We start from the raw sequence: 13,552 nt of genomic DNA, 5'->3' as shown, positions 1-13,552 counted from the left end.
CTTTGAAAGTGGCTTTTCAATTCTTATCCCATCAGGTGTTTGTCTATTACATGTAATTTCTGACATCTGTGATACATGGCAAATGCAGGGGATTTTTTTTTTTTTGCGAGGAAATGGATGTGTTCAAGTGATTTAATTATACTGAACAAAAATATAAACACAACATGCAACAATTACATGAGTTACAGTTCATATAAGGAAATCAGTAAATTGAAAGAAATTCAATAGGCCCTAATCTATGGATTTCACATGACTGGGCAGGGCTGCAGCCACAGGTGGGCCTGGGAGGGCATAGGCCCACCCACTTGGGAGCCAGACCCAGCTGATCAGAATGAGTATTCCCCCACAAAAGGGCTTTATTTCAGACAGAAATACTCCTCACCCCCCCCCCCCCCCCCCCCCCACCCACCTCTCCTCAGGTGATCATGCAGGTGAAGAAGCTGAAGTGTATAGATTACCATACACGATCTCAGGGATTGCGACCTCTGGAGATTCCTTCGGTCTCTACAGTTAGGTAAATCCGTTGTAGTTTTTTTTTGCACCCTGTGGAATAAACTAAAACTCTTGAAAAGTGGATGAATTGGTGCCTCTAGGGCATTTAAGATGGCTGATTGAGGACCGTTTTAATGAAGCATGTGTTTGTTTTTTATGACTGGGTTGTGTATCTCTTTCGTGCTTTTCATATTGTATTGATATGTATACTTTTTTATCTGTAAAAGAGACCTCGGTCTCAGCATGAGTCCTTGTCAAAAGAATGGTTAAAGGTTGGGAACCATTGATGTTGGGAACCATTGATGTATTGAGTGGCAGGCCTAATCAACAGTGTCATAGCATCAACTCACCTTCACTAGTAGAGAAAACAGTCAGCAGGATCCAGAGGAGCATGACCTACATGGGATACAGTATAGAATGTTTATTATTCGAGATCGGCCATTTGCGCAACGCAGTCAACTGCGTGCAGTTGGTGGAAAAGGAGTTGTAGGTTGAATATGTTGTGAATGTTCGATTCATTTATTCTTGAAGCGTCATTTCAACGTTTGTTGAGCATATGACCGTACATAATATATGATTTGCCTCGATACAGGAGAGATCAACAAATACAAATATAGCTTCATTTTATTTAAAACCCAATTTGTGTACAGTTTCAGTAATCTTTGTGAATAGCTAAGACATTCAGAACCGTATTCAGAACCTATCCAACAGTAAACAAAATGTGCGCACATTGCGTGATTGAATATTCCAATCAACTCCAGCCCAAGGTACAAATTCTTCTCGATTCCGCCAGGGTTTTCAAACTCGTCTCTATGATTCCACGGTATCTGTCGAATTGGAGCGTCAATGTCCCGTTTGTTTCCTACATTCCGTAACCAAGACCCAGTACAGAGCATACGTAGCCTGAACAACCACTTGTGGTCGCTATTTACTTATGACTGTCGTGTGCGTTTCACCCGGCATTCTCCCTTTTCCAGTTTTTTTTCTGCATAAAAATGTCTCAGTTTTCACCCCACGCGGTAGGTGGCGGCAATATACCGTTTTTGTTTGTAGTCCGCCAATAAAAACTCGGAAGAAGAAGGAGCTACCTTCCAGATTGTATCCGCATCAGAGCTGAGTTAACGGTTAAAATTCCTGCAACACAGAACTTCAGCGAAGCGATCAACATGCCTATGTTTTTGGTAAATACTAATGTGGCCAAGAGTGATATTCCGCCTGCACTGTTGTCTGAGGCCACAGAGGAACTGGCCAAGGCGATGGGCAAACCTGTGCAGGTGAGTCTTCCAAACGTGGCACAGCAATGCCTTTTTTTTGCCCCAGTTGTAGATAGCTAGCTAGTAGCTTTGATGCTGACGCATTTTTCTGCACCGAAAATGACATTGCAGGGTACCCCCTTTTGTTTCCCTTGAGAGACCTTTTCAGTCTTTACCTATCCATAACAGAACCGTTATACAACTGGGCATGTGCACATTGTAGTACTCCAAAAATAGAACAGGCTTTACAGTTCTGCAGATCTGCTGTACTTTGATAGGTCCAGAACAGAAATACTGTAACACACAATCCAACAACTAGTTCTTATTTATTACAAGTTTACATGAACAATTTCACTGTCATGGTTGGAGTTTTCCTCATGCCTTTTAAACACACGATTGTTCCAGCTCCCACTGACTGTATGCCCTGTGCTCTGTTTGTGTCTCTCTCAGTACCTTGCTGTGCACATCATCCCAGACCAGTTGATGATGTTTGGAGGGAAAGGAGACCCTTGTGCTCTCTGCTCCCTTCACAGCATTGGAAAGATCGAAGGAGCTCAGAAACAATACTCTAAACTACTGTGTGGACTGCTCAACAAACACCTGGGCATCTCCCCTGACAGGTAATGGACACACACACACATATATATATATATATATGAAGTGTTCATGCAGTATATTAACCCATTCCTTTTGTGTCTCTGTGGCAGGATCTACGTGAACTTCTTTGACTTGGAGGCAGCAAACGTAGCCTGGAACAACTCTACCTTCGGCTGATCAGGGGATCTGAACTTCAATGGGAGCTGACCCCTCCTTTCCCCCACACCTTAATAACGGTAGTACAGCATTAGAGTAGGCTGTGAAGAGACGAGCAGAGATGCCCATTTTCTGGGCTGACGTAGAGCAGCATTGATAAATGCACTTAAATGGACCCTTGCTTCATGCAGACCCTTGATTCGTACTGGACCCTTGGCTTTGATGTTCCAATAAAGTGATTCTCATTGATCCCAACTTGTTCTGTTTTCCCTTTGTCTTTAACTTTAACTTACTGGATGCTTTGCATTTGGGTTAATTGAGAGCATGCATGAAGCAGTTCAACATTACCTCACACAGACTATCTATTGTGTTAAATTATTAGGTAAAGTTCAAGGTATAGTTGATAGCCTCCTAGCCTAATGTAAACCACTCTGCGCTGGTGGAGTGATTTGCTAGGTGTGTATATTTGCCTTTTGTACATATGTAAATAATTGGACTTCGTATATCATTGAATGTATGGTACAGAGTGCCCATGACACTTGATGTTTGCCATGTAGCCCATGTCCACCAATAGAGGACAGCAATAGAAACATGTCTTGACTTTTTGTGTATTTATCCTCTGCAATTTCTGGTAGATGTATCTGTTGGCTGATGTAACGTGTTTTTACATGTCAAATCAAAGATTGATGTAGTCACGCTCCACCTGTTCTATACAGACAACCATCTTTGTTGCATTGCACCATTTCTGGGGTTCAATCAGGGTCACTGGATAGAATGGTACAGATTACATTGGAGACTGTTCTGAATTGAAAAAATAGTACTGACACTAGATGTATAACACCCTCTCGTGTCCACTGGTGTATGAAAAACACTTAAGCAGCCAAACCTCATTCATTTGCTCACACAGTTGCTTAACATGTAGAATGGTCCTCAGCATAGGCGGTTTACCTAAATATCTTTCTCTTGCTTCAAGTAAACTTACAACTATGACGGTTTTCATGGTGAACACAAATGTAGCCAAGGCTTCCATGCCTGCAGCACTTCTATTTGCAGCCTGATATCATAGACAAGACGTAACATAGTAAATGTAAATCCAAGACATTGGGAAATTAGTATGATATGTTACATTTGGTATGGTTACATAAGACAGAAGTCTACTTCAGGCAAAAGTGAGTAGGGTGGGTGGGAGTATAACACAAATGTCTAGCAACCCAAAGGTTGCGTGTTTGAATTTCATCATGGACAACTTTACATTTTTAGCTAATTAGCAACTTTTTAACTACTTTTTAGCTACCTTGCAGCTACTTAGCATGTTTGCTAACCCTTTTAGCTAACCCTACCCCTTTAACCTAACCTTAAGCCTACCCTTAGCCTAGCTAACGTTAACCACAACAAATTGGAATTTGTAACATATTGTACAAATTGCAATTCGGATTCTGTGCTTCCAAATTTGTTTGGGTAAGGCCCCGTGCACAAAGCGAGGTCCATTCAGAAATGGTTTGTCGAGATCTGTGTGGAAGTACTTGACTGGCCTGCAAAGAGCACTGACCTCAACCCCATCATACACCTTTGGGATGAATTGGAACACCGACTGAGAGCCAGGCCTAATCGCCCAACCTCAGTGCCCGACCTCACTAATGCTCTTGTGGTTGAATGGAAGCAAGTCCCCGCAACAATGTTCCAACAGCTAGTGGAAAGCCTTCCCAGAAGAGTGGAGACTGTTATAGCAGCAAAGGAGGAACCAACTCCATATTAATACCCATGATTTTGGAATGAGATGTTCAACAAGCAGGTGTCCACATACTTTTGCTTATGTAGTGTACATACCATATGAAGCGTAACATATACGAAATGGACTGTCTCGGATTTACATAAATAATACGATATGCTCTGAGACCCGATTGCAATCTGAAACTAATGGAACTGTCCAAAGCCATGGGAAATCCAGGACCTGAGGTGAGTAAAAAGAAAATAACTATAGTGCAAATTGTTAATGTACAGAACCCATTTCAAGTAGTGTTGTATACAGTGTCTTAACTTTTCCATAGCTCACAAACAGATGTAGTAGGAAGGAATGAAATGGAACTAAAATCTACAGCTATAATCTGTGCCTAAAACACTTGTGGACCAGCACTACCTCTTAGAACTGAGGGACTTTTGAGAAGAATGGGTGTGAGTGTTTGCCTATCAACATACGATGAATCATTCACATTGTATTAAGCCATTAAACAAAGTAAATAAATGTGTATTGACACGGCTTGACATTATGGTAGATAAAAGTATTTTGTTTTCTGCAGTACTTTTTCATTGACATCTTTCCAGACCAGATGATGATGTTTGGGGGAACCACACGGTTCTGTCCACACCATTGGAGCTATCAGTGAGGAACAGAACCTGCTGTATTCTAAACTACTGTGTGAGCTGCTCAACAAACACCTGAGCATCGCTCCTAACAGGTACAGAACATGCATATATGCTTGCATATACAGTGCCTTCGGAAACTATTCAGACCCCTTGACTTTTTCCACATTTTGTTAGGTTACAGCATTATTCTAAAAATGATTAAATAGTTTTTTTTCTTCATCAATATACACACAATACTCCATAATGACGAAGCAAAAACTGTTTTTTAGAAATCCTTGTAATTTATAAAAAAAAATCAAACTGAAATATACCATTTACATAAGTATTCAGACCCTTTACTCAGTACTTTGTTGAAGCATCTTTGGCAGTGATTACACTGGGGAGTTTCTCCCATTCTTTTCTGTAGATCCTCTCAAGCTCTGTCAGGTTGGATGGGGAGCGTTGCTGCACAGTTATTTTCAGGTCTCTCCAGAGATGTTCGATAAGGTTCAAGTCGAGGCTCTGGCTGGGCCACTCAAGGACATTCAGAGACTTGTCCCGAAGCCACTCCTGTGTTGTCTTGGCTGTGTGCTTAGGGTTGTTGTCCTGTTTGAAGGTGAACCTTCGCCCCAGTCTGATGTCCTGAGCGCTCTGGAGCAGGTTTTCATCAAGGATCTCTCTGTACTTTGCTCGATCCTGACTAGTCTCCCAGTCCCTGCTGCTGAAAAACATCCCCACAGCATGATGTTGCCACCACCATGCTTCACCGTAGGGATGGTGCCAGGTTTCCTCCAGACGTGACGCTTGGCATTCAGTCCAAAGAGTTCAATCTTGGTTTCATCAGACCAGATAATCTTGTTTCTCATGGTCTGAGAGTCTTTAGGTGCCTTTTGGCAAACTCCAAGCGGGCTGTCATGTGCCTTTTACTGAGGAGTGGCTTCCATCTGGCCACTCTACAATAAAGGCCTGATTGGTGGAGTGCTGCAGAGATGGTTGTCCTTGGAAAGTTCTCCCATCTCCACAGAGGAATTCCAGAGCTCTGTCAGAGTGACCATCGGGTTCTTGGTCACCTCCCTGACCAAGGCCCTTCTCCCCCGATTGCTCAGTTTGGTCGAGCGGCCAGCTCTAGGAAGAGTCTTGGTGGTTACAAACTTCTTCCATTATAATAATGATGGAGTCCACTGTGTTCTTGGGGACCTTCAATGCGGCAGACAATTTTTTGGTACCCTTCCCCAGATCTGTGCCTCGACATAATCCTGTCTCAGAGCTTTATGGATCCCTTCGACCTCATGGCTTGGTTTTTGCTCTGACATGCACTGTCAACTGTGGGACCTTATATAGACAGGTGTGTTCCTTTCCAAATCATGTCCAATCAATAGAATTTACCCCAGATGGACTCCAATCAAGTTGTAGAATAGAAACATGTTAAGGATGATCAATGGAAACAGGATGCACCTGAGCTCAATTTCGAGTCTCATAGCAAAAGAGTCTGAATACTTATGTAAATAAGGTATTTATGTTTAAAAAAATATATATATATACACATTTGCAAAAATGTCTAAAAACCTGTTTTCGCTTTGTCATTATGGGGTATTGTGTGTAGATTGCTGAGGATTTGTTTTTTTAATCCATTTTAGAATAAGGCTGTAACGTAACAAAATATGGAAAAAGTCAAGGGGTCTGAACACTTTCCGAAGGCACTGTGTACACACACACACAAATTGAACATTTTGACCCATTCCTTTTGTCTCTGTCTCAGGATCTACATTAAGTTGTGTAAAATGGAACGTGGCCTGAGACAACACAACATTCGCCACTGTTCTTCCATCAAAGAAATGAAAGAAGAGTGGATGGATAAGATATCCAATTAAATCAAGAGACGGCATTGTTGTTACAATAAAAGTTAACTCTTGTTTATTGTGTTGTTTTGAGTGTTTATTCTATAAACATGAAAGGCGAGCAAGAAGATAACCATTAGTATAACAGTCCATAGTCATTCTAAACGTTTCTGTTATCAGGAAAAAGTTGTTTTATTTCTGCTCCTAAAGCCAAACAGTCATTGACAAGCAAATACAGCTGGTTCTTTACTTGGGCGGTAGATAGCAATGTTGAGAATGTTGAGCAATTGAGAGGAGTGCACTGCGCCCACTCTAGTGGCTTGAAGTAAGCAGTAGTATCATGGTTCATTGGCAGTCTATAGAGGGCCTATAATCTAATCATGTGTGGTTCGCGAACGATTCATTATTTTTGAACGACTCTTTTTACTGAGTCATGATTCGTTTTTCTGAGTGATTCGTTCATTTTAGTCGTTCGTTCTCAATGAATCCTACAGCAGGATTAGTACACGCTCTTCTGGCTCAGCGGCTCCATAGACGTGCTCCGACCACCAACTGTCTGACATGCTCGCAGGGAATAGAACACGAGTATAGAGGAGAAACATACATGTTTAGAACTGATAATTGATCGCATGGCGCAATAATAAATGCATTTAATTGATCATTAAATGTTATGATGGACACAGCTTTGAGGTTGTAGAACCAAAACATACACAGCCTCTAGAATCTGCTCAACTCCCACTCGAGAACGAATCGTTTGAGGGGCTGCAGTTCGCGAATGACATTGTGCTTATCGCACAGTCGTTCACAATCTAGTCCGGTTGTGGCCACAATTTAGTTTAAAATGTATCAAGAATTAATCTTATTTGTATGCATATCAATCAAAACATGTATATTGTTTAAAGCACACGTTTACATGTCTCAGTCATAAATTACAGCTCCAATAAGTCCCCTATTGTGAACGAGAAGCTTGTAAAATCATGACTCTTTCGAGTTTTCAGTTCACCGTTCACCACTAGGGGTTCTGTGTGCTCTGGGCATTACTGACTCGAACAAAATTAGTCTAAAGAATCGTTCTTTTGACTGAACGGGTCGAAAAGATTTTCAGTAAAAAGAGCCGAACTTCCAATCACTACTATAAACACACCAATGGCAAATTACTTCCCGCTAAGGAGAGACTTGCATTTCAGAGGCCACGCCCCACTCGCATGCACAGAATGGTCGAAACTGTTTTAAGCACAGTAAAGGTACAGTAAAGAGATCTTGACTTTGACAATGACGCCATCTACAGTCAAGAAAGGAAGTAGCACTCATAAATTGGATCCAGTGTTGGTGGATTGAGTTCTCGGGGGTCGGAGGACGGCTGTGTAAAACAGCGATGCCTGAAGAAGTCAAGCACCCTGTCATTCTCTCCAAAGACCTTCACATATATACACTTATCCTCCACCACATACATCAACAAACAGGACATGGTGGAAGGAATCACATGCTCTCACTTCTCCGTCAAAGGTATTGAATCACCAATTCAAACTCTACAGCAAGGAAAATCATGACAGGGTGTGTTGTGTGCAGAAAGCAAAGAAGCAAGATTGGTGAGCAGAAGATGGCAGATTTTCCACTTGAAAGGATCATGCCAGACATCCCACAATTTACCAATTTAGGTGTGGATTACTTTGGTCCTATAGAAATCAAAAAAGGAAGAGGAAATGTTGAAAGATATGGAGTGATCTTTACATGCATGTCCACTAGAGCATTACACATTGAAATTGCTTACTCTCTTGACATGGATTCGTGTATCAACGCCATAAGAAGATTTATGTGCAGAAGAGGACAAGTACAACACGTGAGACATGATAATGGGACTAACTTTGTTGGCACTGAGAGAGAACTCAGAGATGCTCTATCTGCTTTAAATCAAGGCAAGATCCAAGATGCTCTCCTTCATGAAGGAATACTACAGAGTTTCAATCCCCCTGGGGCATCCCACCATGGAGGATTCTGGGAAAGGCTCGTTGGGATGATTTGCCAGGTGCTTCATTCTGTCCTGAAACAACAGACCCTAGTTTAGGAGAGATTGCACACTGTGCTGTGTGAAGTAAAGGCCATTCTAAACAGCTGCCCAATCACCACGGTAACCAACGACCCCTGGATCTAGAAGCACTCACGCCAAATCACATTTGACTGTTAAAGTCGTAGCCTGCCCTACCCCCTGGAACCTTTTTAAAAAACTACCTGTACATCAGACGACTTCGGAAGCATGTCCAGTACATGGCCGTCTTTCTTCGGAAGAGATGGACACAGGAGTACCTGCCACTCTTGCAGGAAAGAAAAGTGGGGTAAAGTGAAACGCAGCTTCCATGAAGGAGATGTGGTTCTGGTCATAGACCCCACGGCACCACGTAGTGCATGGATACTTGGACATTTTGTTGAGACCAAGCTTGATTCCAAGGGGTTAGTACGTGCAGTACGCCTAAAGACAAGAACCAACATTATAGAAAGACCAATATCAAGATCTACCTACTGCAAGAAGGTGCAGTCTAAGAGGAAGGCTCCTTCAAGTTAAGTAAATAATTGTTTTTGATTTCACACCATATACAATTGGGGCCGGTGTTTGCCACTAATCCCCTGTCAAATGTGCATACAGGCCAATGGAGATTACAGTTAAAAGGCAAACGTGCTCCAAGGCCTACTGGGAGTGACTGGAATGGCAGCACATAGTATTTTGGCCATACCAGACCATGTTTACCATTCGTTTTGGTAGAATTCTGTACATTTTTGTATTCAGAAGAACAACAAATACATGTATTATTATTTTTAATCTTGAATCAACATTTCACCACTCTCCATCGTGGCTAAAGGATTAGAATGGAAATTGTATCGGGACAATTTTTTTGGCCAATTTAGGCACTACAATGACAATTGAGTACTTTCCACCACTGGCTTTAAGTTACAAGAAGGCAGAGTACCTTTAGTTTAGAGACATGAAATGGTTAAAAATGGCAACAGTTCGCCTACCCGGCGCACAGGGAAGCTGAATCAGCTGCAGCTACCGCCAACAGACCGAGATGAATTTAAAAAATAGGAACCCTTTAGGAATGCCTGGGAGATCGACCGGTTGGTGACCACTGCTCTAGAAAGTTGAGTTAAATTCAATCTTGTGCTTCTCCCTATGGGCTAATATTTCTTCTGCTGCGAAGAAACCCAGGACATACAATAGGGTACAGAGATGGACAAGAATGCGCACGCGCGCAGTTTAGAGGGAACATTGGTTAAAACTATCATTTAGTACAACATACATTTCAAAAGCATCTCAAACTAACTTGTAAAAATTAACTATAGCCATTGAATTTTATAAGGTGTGAATATACCATGTGTTATAGGGAAATAATGCTTCCTCTAGAATGCCCTTCAAGACAATCAGAAAGGAGTATTCAACAATGCCATGGTATAAACTCTTTCATAAACTGGGTGGCTCGAGCCCTGAATGCTGATTGGCTGACAGCCGTGGTATATCAGACCATATACCACCGGTATGACAAAACATGTATTTTTACTGATCTAATTACGTTGATAACCAGTTTATAATAGCAATAAGGCACCTTGGGGGTTTGTGGTATATGGCCAATATACCACAGCTAAGGGCTGTATCCAGGCACTCCGTGTTGCTTCGTGCATAAGAACAGCCCTTAGCCGTGGCATATTGGCCATATACCACCCTACCCTCATGCCTTATTGCTTAAATGTACAATACACTGTTATGTATAATACACTGTTATGATAACTCAAGATATAACAGAGAGTATAATTCTGTAATTGGTATTAATCATCAGGCCAGGAGATCAAGTAAAGAGTAAGCTGACCTAGGAACATGGGCTGTTTCTCCACTTGAAATAGCTATTCAAGAGTTTCATCATTCAGTGCTGTGTGACAATTGTAACCTTATAAGGTGCCTTGTTCTGGGCCTCCCGAGTGGTGCAGCGGTCCCAGGCTGTGTCCCATGAGGCGGCGCATGGGACAAGACTATAACTACCAATTGGATATCACGAAATTGGGGAAGAAAAGCGGTAAAAGTAAAATAAACTTTAAAAAGCGTCTTGTTTTGGCCTGTAGGTAAATCATTGTTTGAAAGGCCTATACAAGTAGAACAACCATTTATTCAGATCAACACTCCCAGACTCTTGTGAGGAAAGGTGTGGCTGAACACCAGCCTCCACCTCCCCACTAACTAACTCAGATTACCAGTTTAACTCTCTATTCAAAGTAGCCATTTCGCCCTCCACTGGTTAGTAAACTCTCCATATCCCCTCCTACACTAGCAACATGCTATGAATCCTACAGTCAGTGTGTTAATTGCCTTTTTCCCTCTCTAAAAACAAGAGGTAATATTCAACCTCTCAACTAAAAGCGTAGTCTGGCCCAGGAGTGTGAAGGTGAACGGAAAGGCTCTGGAGCAACGAACCGCCCTTGCTGTCTCTGCCTGACCGGTTCCCCTCTCTCCACTGGGATTCTCTGCCTCTAACCCTATTACAGGAGCTGAGTCACTGGCTTACTGGTGCTCTTCTATGCCGTCCCTAGGAGGGGTGCGTCACTTGAGTGGGTTGAGTCACTGACGTGATCTTCCTGTCTTGGTTGGCGCCCCCCCTTGGGTTGTGCCGTGGCGGAGATCTTTGTGGGCTATACTCGGCCTTGTCTCAGGTTGGTAAGTTGGTGGTTGAAGATATCCCTCTAGTGGTGTGGGGGCTGTGCTTTGGCAAAGTGGGTGGGGTTATATCCTGCCTGTTTGGCCCTGTCCGGGAGTATCATCAGATTGGGCCACAGTGTCTCCTGATCCCTCCTGTCTCAGCCTCCAGTATTTATGCTGCAGTAGTTTATGTGTTGGGGGGCTAGGGTCAGTCTGTTATATCTGGAGTACTTCTCCTGTCTTATCCGGTGTCCTGTGTGAATTTAAGTATGCTCTCTCTAATTCTCTCTTTCTTTCTCTATCTCGGAGGACCTGAGCCCTAGGACCATGCCTCAGGACTACCTGGCATGATGACTCCTTGCTGTCCCCAGTCCACCTGGCCGTGCTGCTGCTCCAGTTTCAACTGTTCTGCATGCGGCTATGGAACCCTGACCTGTTCACCGGACGTGCTACCTGTCCCAGACCTGCTGTTTTCAACTCTCTAGAGACAGCAGGAGCGGTAGAGATACTCTTAATGATCGGCTATGAAAAGCCAACTGACATTTACTCCTGAGGTGCTGACTTGTTGCACCCTCGACAACTACTGTGATTATTATTATTTGACCATGCTGGTTATTTATGAACATTTGAACATCTTGGCCATGTTCTGTTATAATCTCCACCCGGCACAGCCAGAAGAGGACTGGCCACCCCTCATAGCCTGGTTCCTCTATAGGTTTCTTCCTAGGTTTTTGCCTTTCTAGGGAGTTCTTCCTTGCCACCATGCTTCTACACCTGCATTGCTTGCTGTTTGGGGTTTTAGGCTGGGTTTCTGTACAGCACTTTGAGATATCAGCTGATGTAAGAAGGGCTATATAAATAAATTTGATTTGATTTGATTCTTGAACAAGCATTGAACATGCAAATATAGGTTACTTGCTATTCCTGTTCATACATTCCCAAGCCCAGTATGTTTAAGAAGGAGTCTTCCACCAGTCGAACATTGTGAAGGTTATCTATCTACCTCATGGAACATTGGAACAATGTAGATAAGAGATCATCTATTTATTATAGAGTCTGCATCCACAAACAAAAGAGGAATAGTCACATGCAAACAATCATACATACAAACTATTTACATTGCCAGGAATCCTAAACAAACAAATCATATTCATTAATAATAAAACAAGTTCAAATTGCCTTTTGTTTTTGTTTAAAGTAATGCCATATTGTTTAAATTAATTTATAAAGTGAAAAAAGTTACCTTTTGAATTAGACCATTTGCATTTGTGAATATCAAATGTACCTAATATTATTAGCAGTTGAATTAAATATACTACATCTTTATCAATGTCAGAATTTCTTTAAAAAATCATAATATCAAAACCATTAAATTGTACAACCGGTCCTATTTGTTTTGTAACAAAGTTCTGTATGTCAATCCAAAAAATTATACTATAAATACAGGCAAAAAAATCACATCAGAAATCACAATTATAGTCAATATTCAGCTTGAATCTTTCCAAAACATGTTTCACAGGATAAATTCTATGTAATATTTTAAATGAAACTTCCTTTACCTTGTTACTGATACAATATTTGTTAGTTATTTTCCATGCTTTCCACCATTGTATATCACCATAGATATTCAACCAAAAAAATCTTCCTGAAGGAATTGTAGTATCACAAACAATATTCCTAATCTGTTTATTACTACATTTATCTTTGATGTTAATATTGCCAATGAATATATTTTCATGTAAATCTATGTTACTTACATCAACCACAGAGGAATTTAAAAGAAATGCAACCCTCCTTGGAATCGCATCAAAAACAATTGCATATTCTTCAGGGTTATTGGAATTCTAAATTTATCAAGAAATTCTGCATATGAGAGTAGATATCCATCCTCATTCAGTAACTGACCAACCAAAATAATTGTGTTCTCAAACCAGTTACGAAAATAAAGAGACTTATTTTTTTAATCGAATATCCATTCTGGAGACAACATCTGCGCAATCACCTTCTCATGATGATCCCCTTGAAGCACGTGCCAGGGGGCGGGACCCAGTCGTCTAACGTTGTTAGCTAGCTAACGTTACCTGTGTACAGTCAGCACATATTGTTACACACTTCGTGGCACTAGGATGAGAGATTGAACGTTTCCAACTAGCTGATTGACACGAAACATGTGTCAGAGTTTGGCAAGTATTAAG

General features: G+C 41.6%; 1 protein-coding gene across 1 annotated transcript; it reads left to right on the top strand.

The window, feature by feature from the left end:
- The first annotated feature begins 1,553 nt into the window (after positions 1-1,553).
- LOC120062034 (macrophage migration inhibitory factor-like) lies at positions 1,554-2,753 on the top strand. The gene is made up of 3 exons (XM_039011839.1): positions 1,554-1,766; positions 2,196-2,365; positions 2,453-2,753. The coding sequence occupies exons 1-3, from the start codon at positions 1,659-1,661 to the stop codon at positions 2,517-2,519; spliced, it is 345 nt and encodes a 114-aa protein (XP_038867767.1). The 5' UTR covers positions 1,554-1,658; the 3' UTR covers positions 2,520-2,753.
- Positions 2,754-13,552: the final 10,799 nt, after the last annotated feature.

Source organism: Salvelinus namaycush, chromosome 17, assembly GCF_016432855.1.
Source record: "Salvelinus namaycush isolate Seneca chromosome 17, SaNama_1.0, whole genome shotgun sequence".
NCBI lineage: Eukaryota > Metazoa > Chordata > Actinopteri > Salmoniformes > Salmonidae > Salvelinus > Salvelinus namaycush.
This window is presented reverse-complemented; position numbering and strand designations above follow the sequence as displayed.

Coding starts and splice junctions, on each gene's coding strand:
- LOC120062034 (XM_039011839.1), top strand. CDS start 1,659: ATGCCTATGTTTTTGGTAAATACTAATGTGGCCAAGAGTGATATTCCG. Junction 1,767..2,195: donor CGATGGGCAAACCTGTGCAG/GTGAGTCTTCCA, acceptor TGTCTCTCTCAG/TACCTTGCTGTGCACATCAT. Junction 2,366..2,452: donor CTGGGCATCTCCCCTGACAG/GTAATGGACACA, acceptor TCTCTGTGGCAG/GATCTACGTGAACTTCTTTG.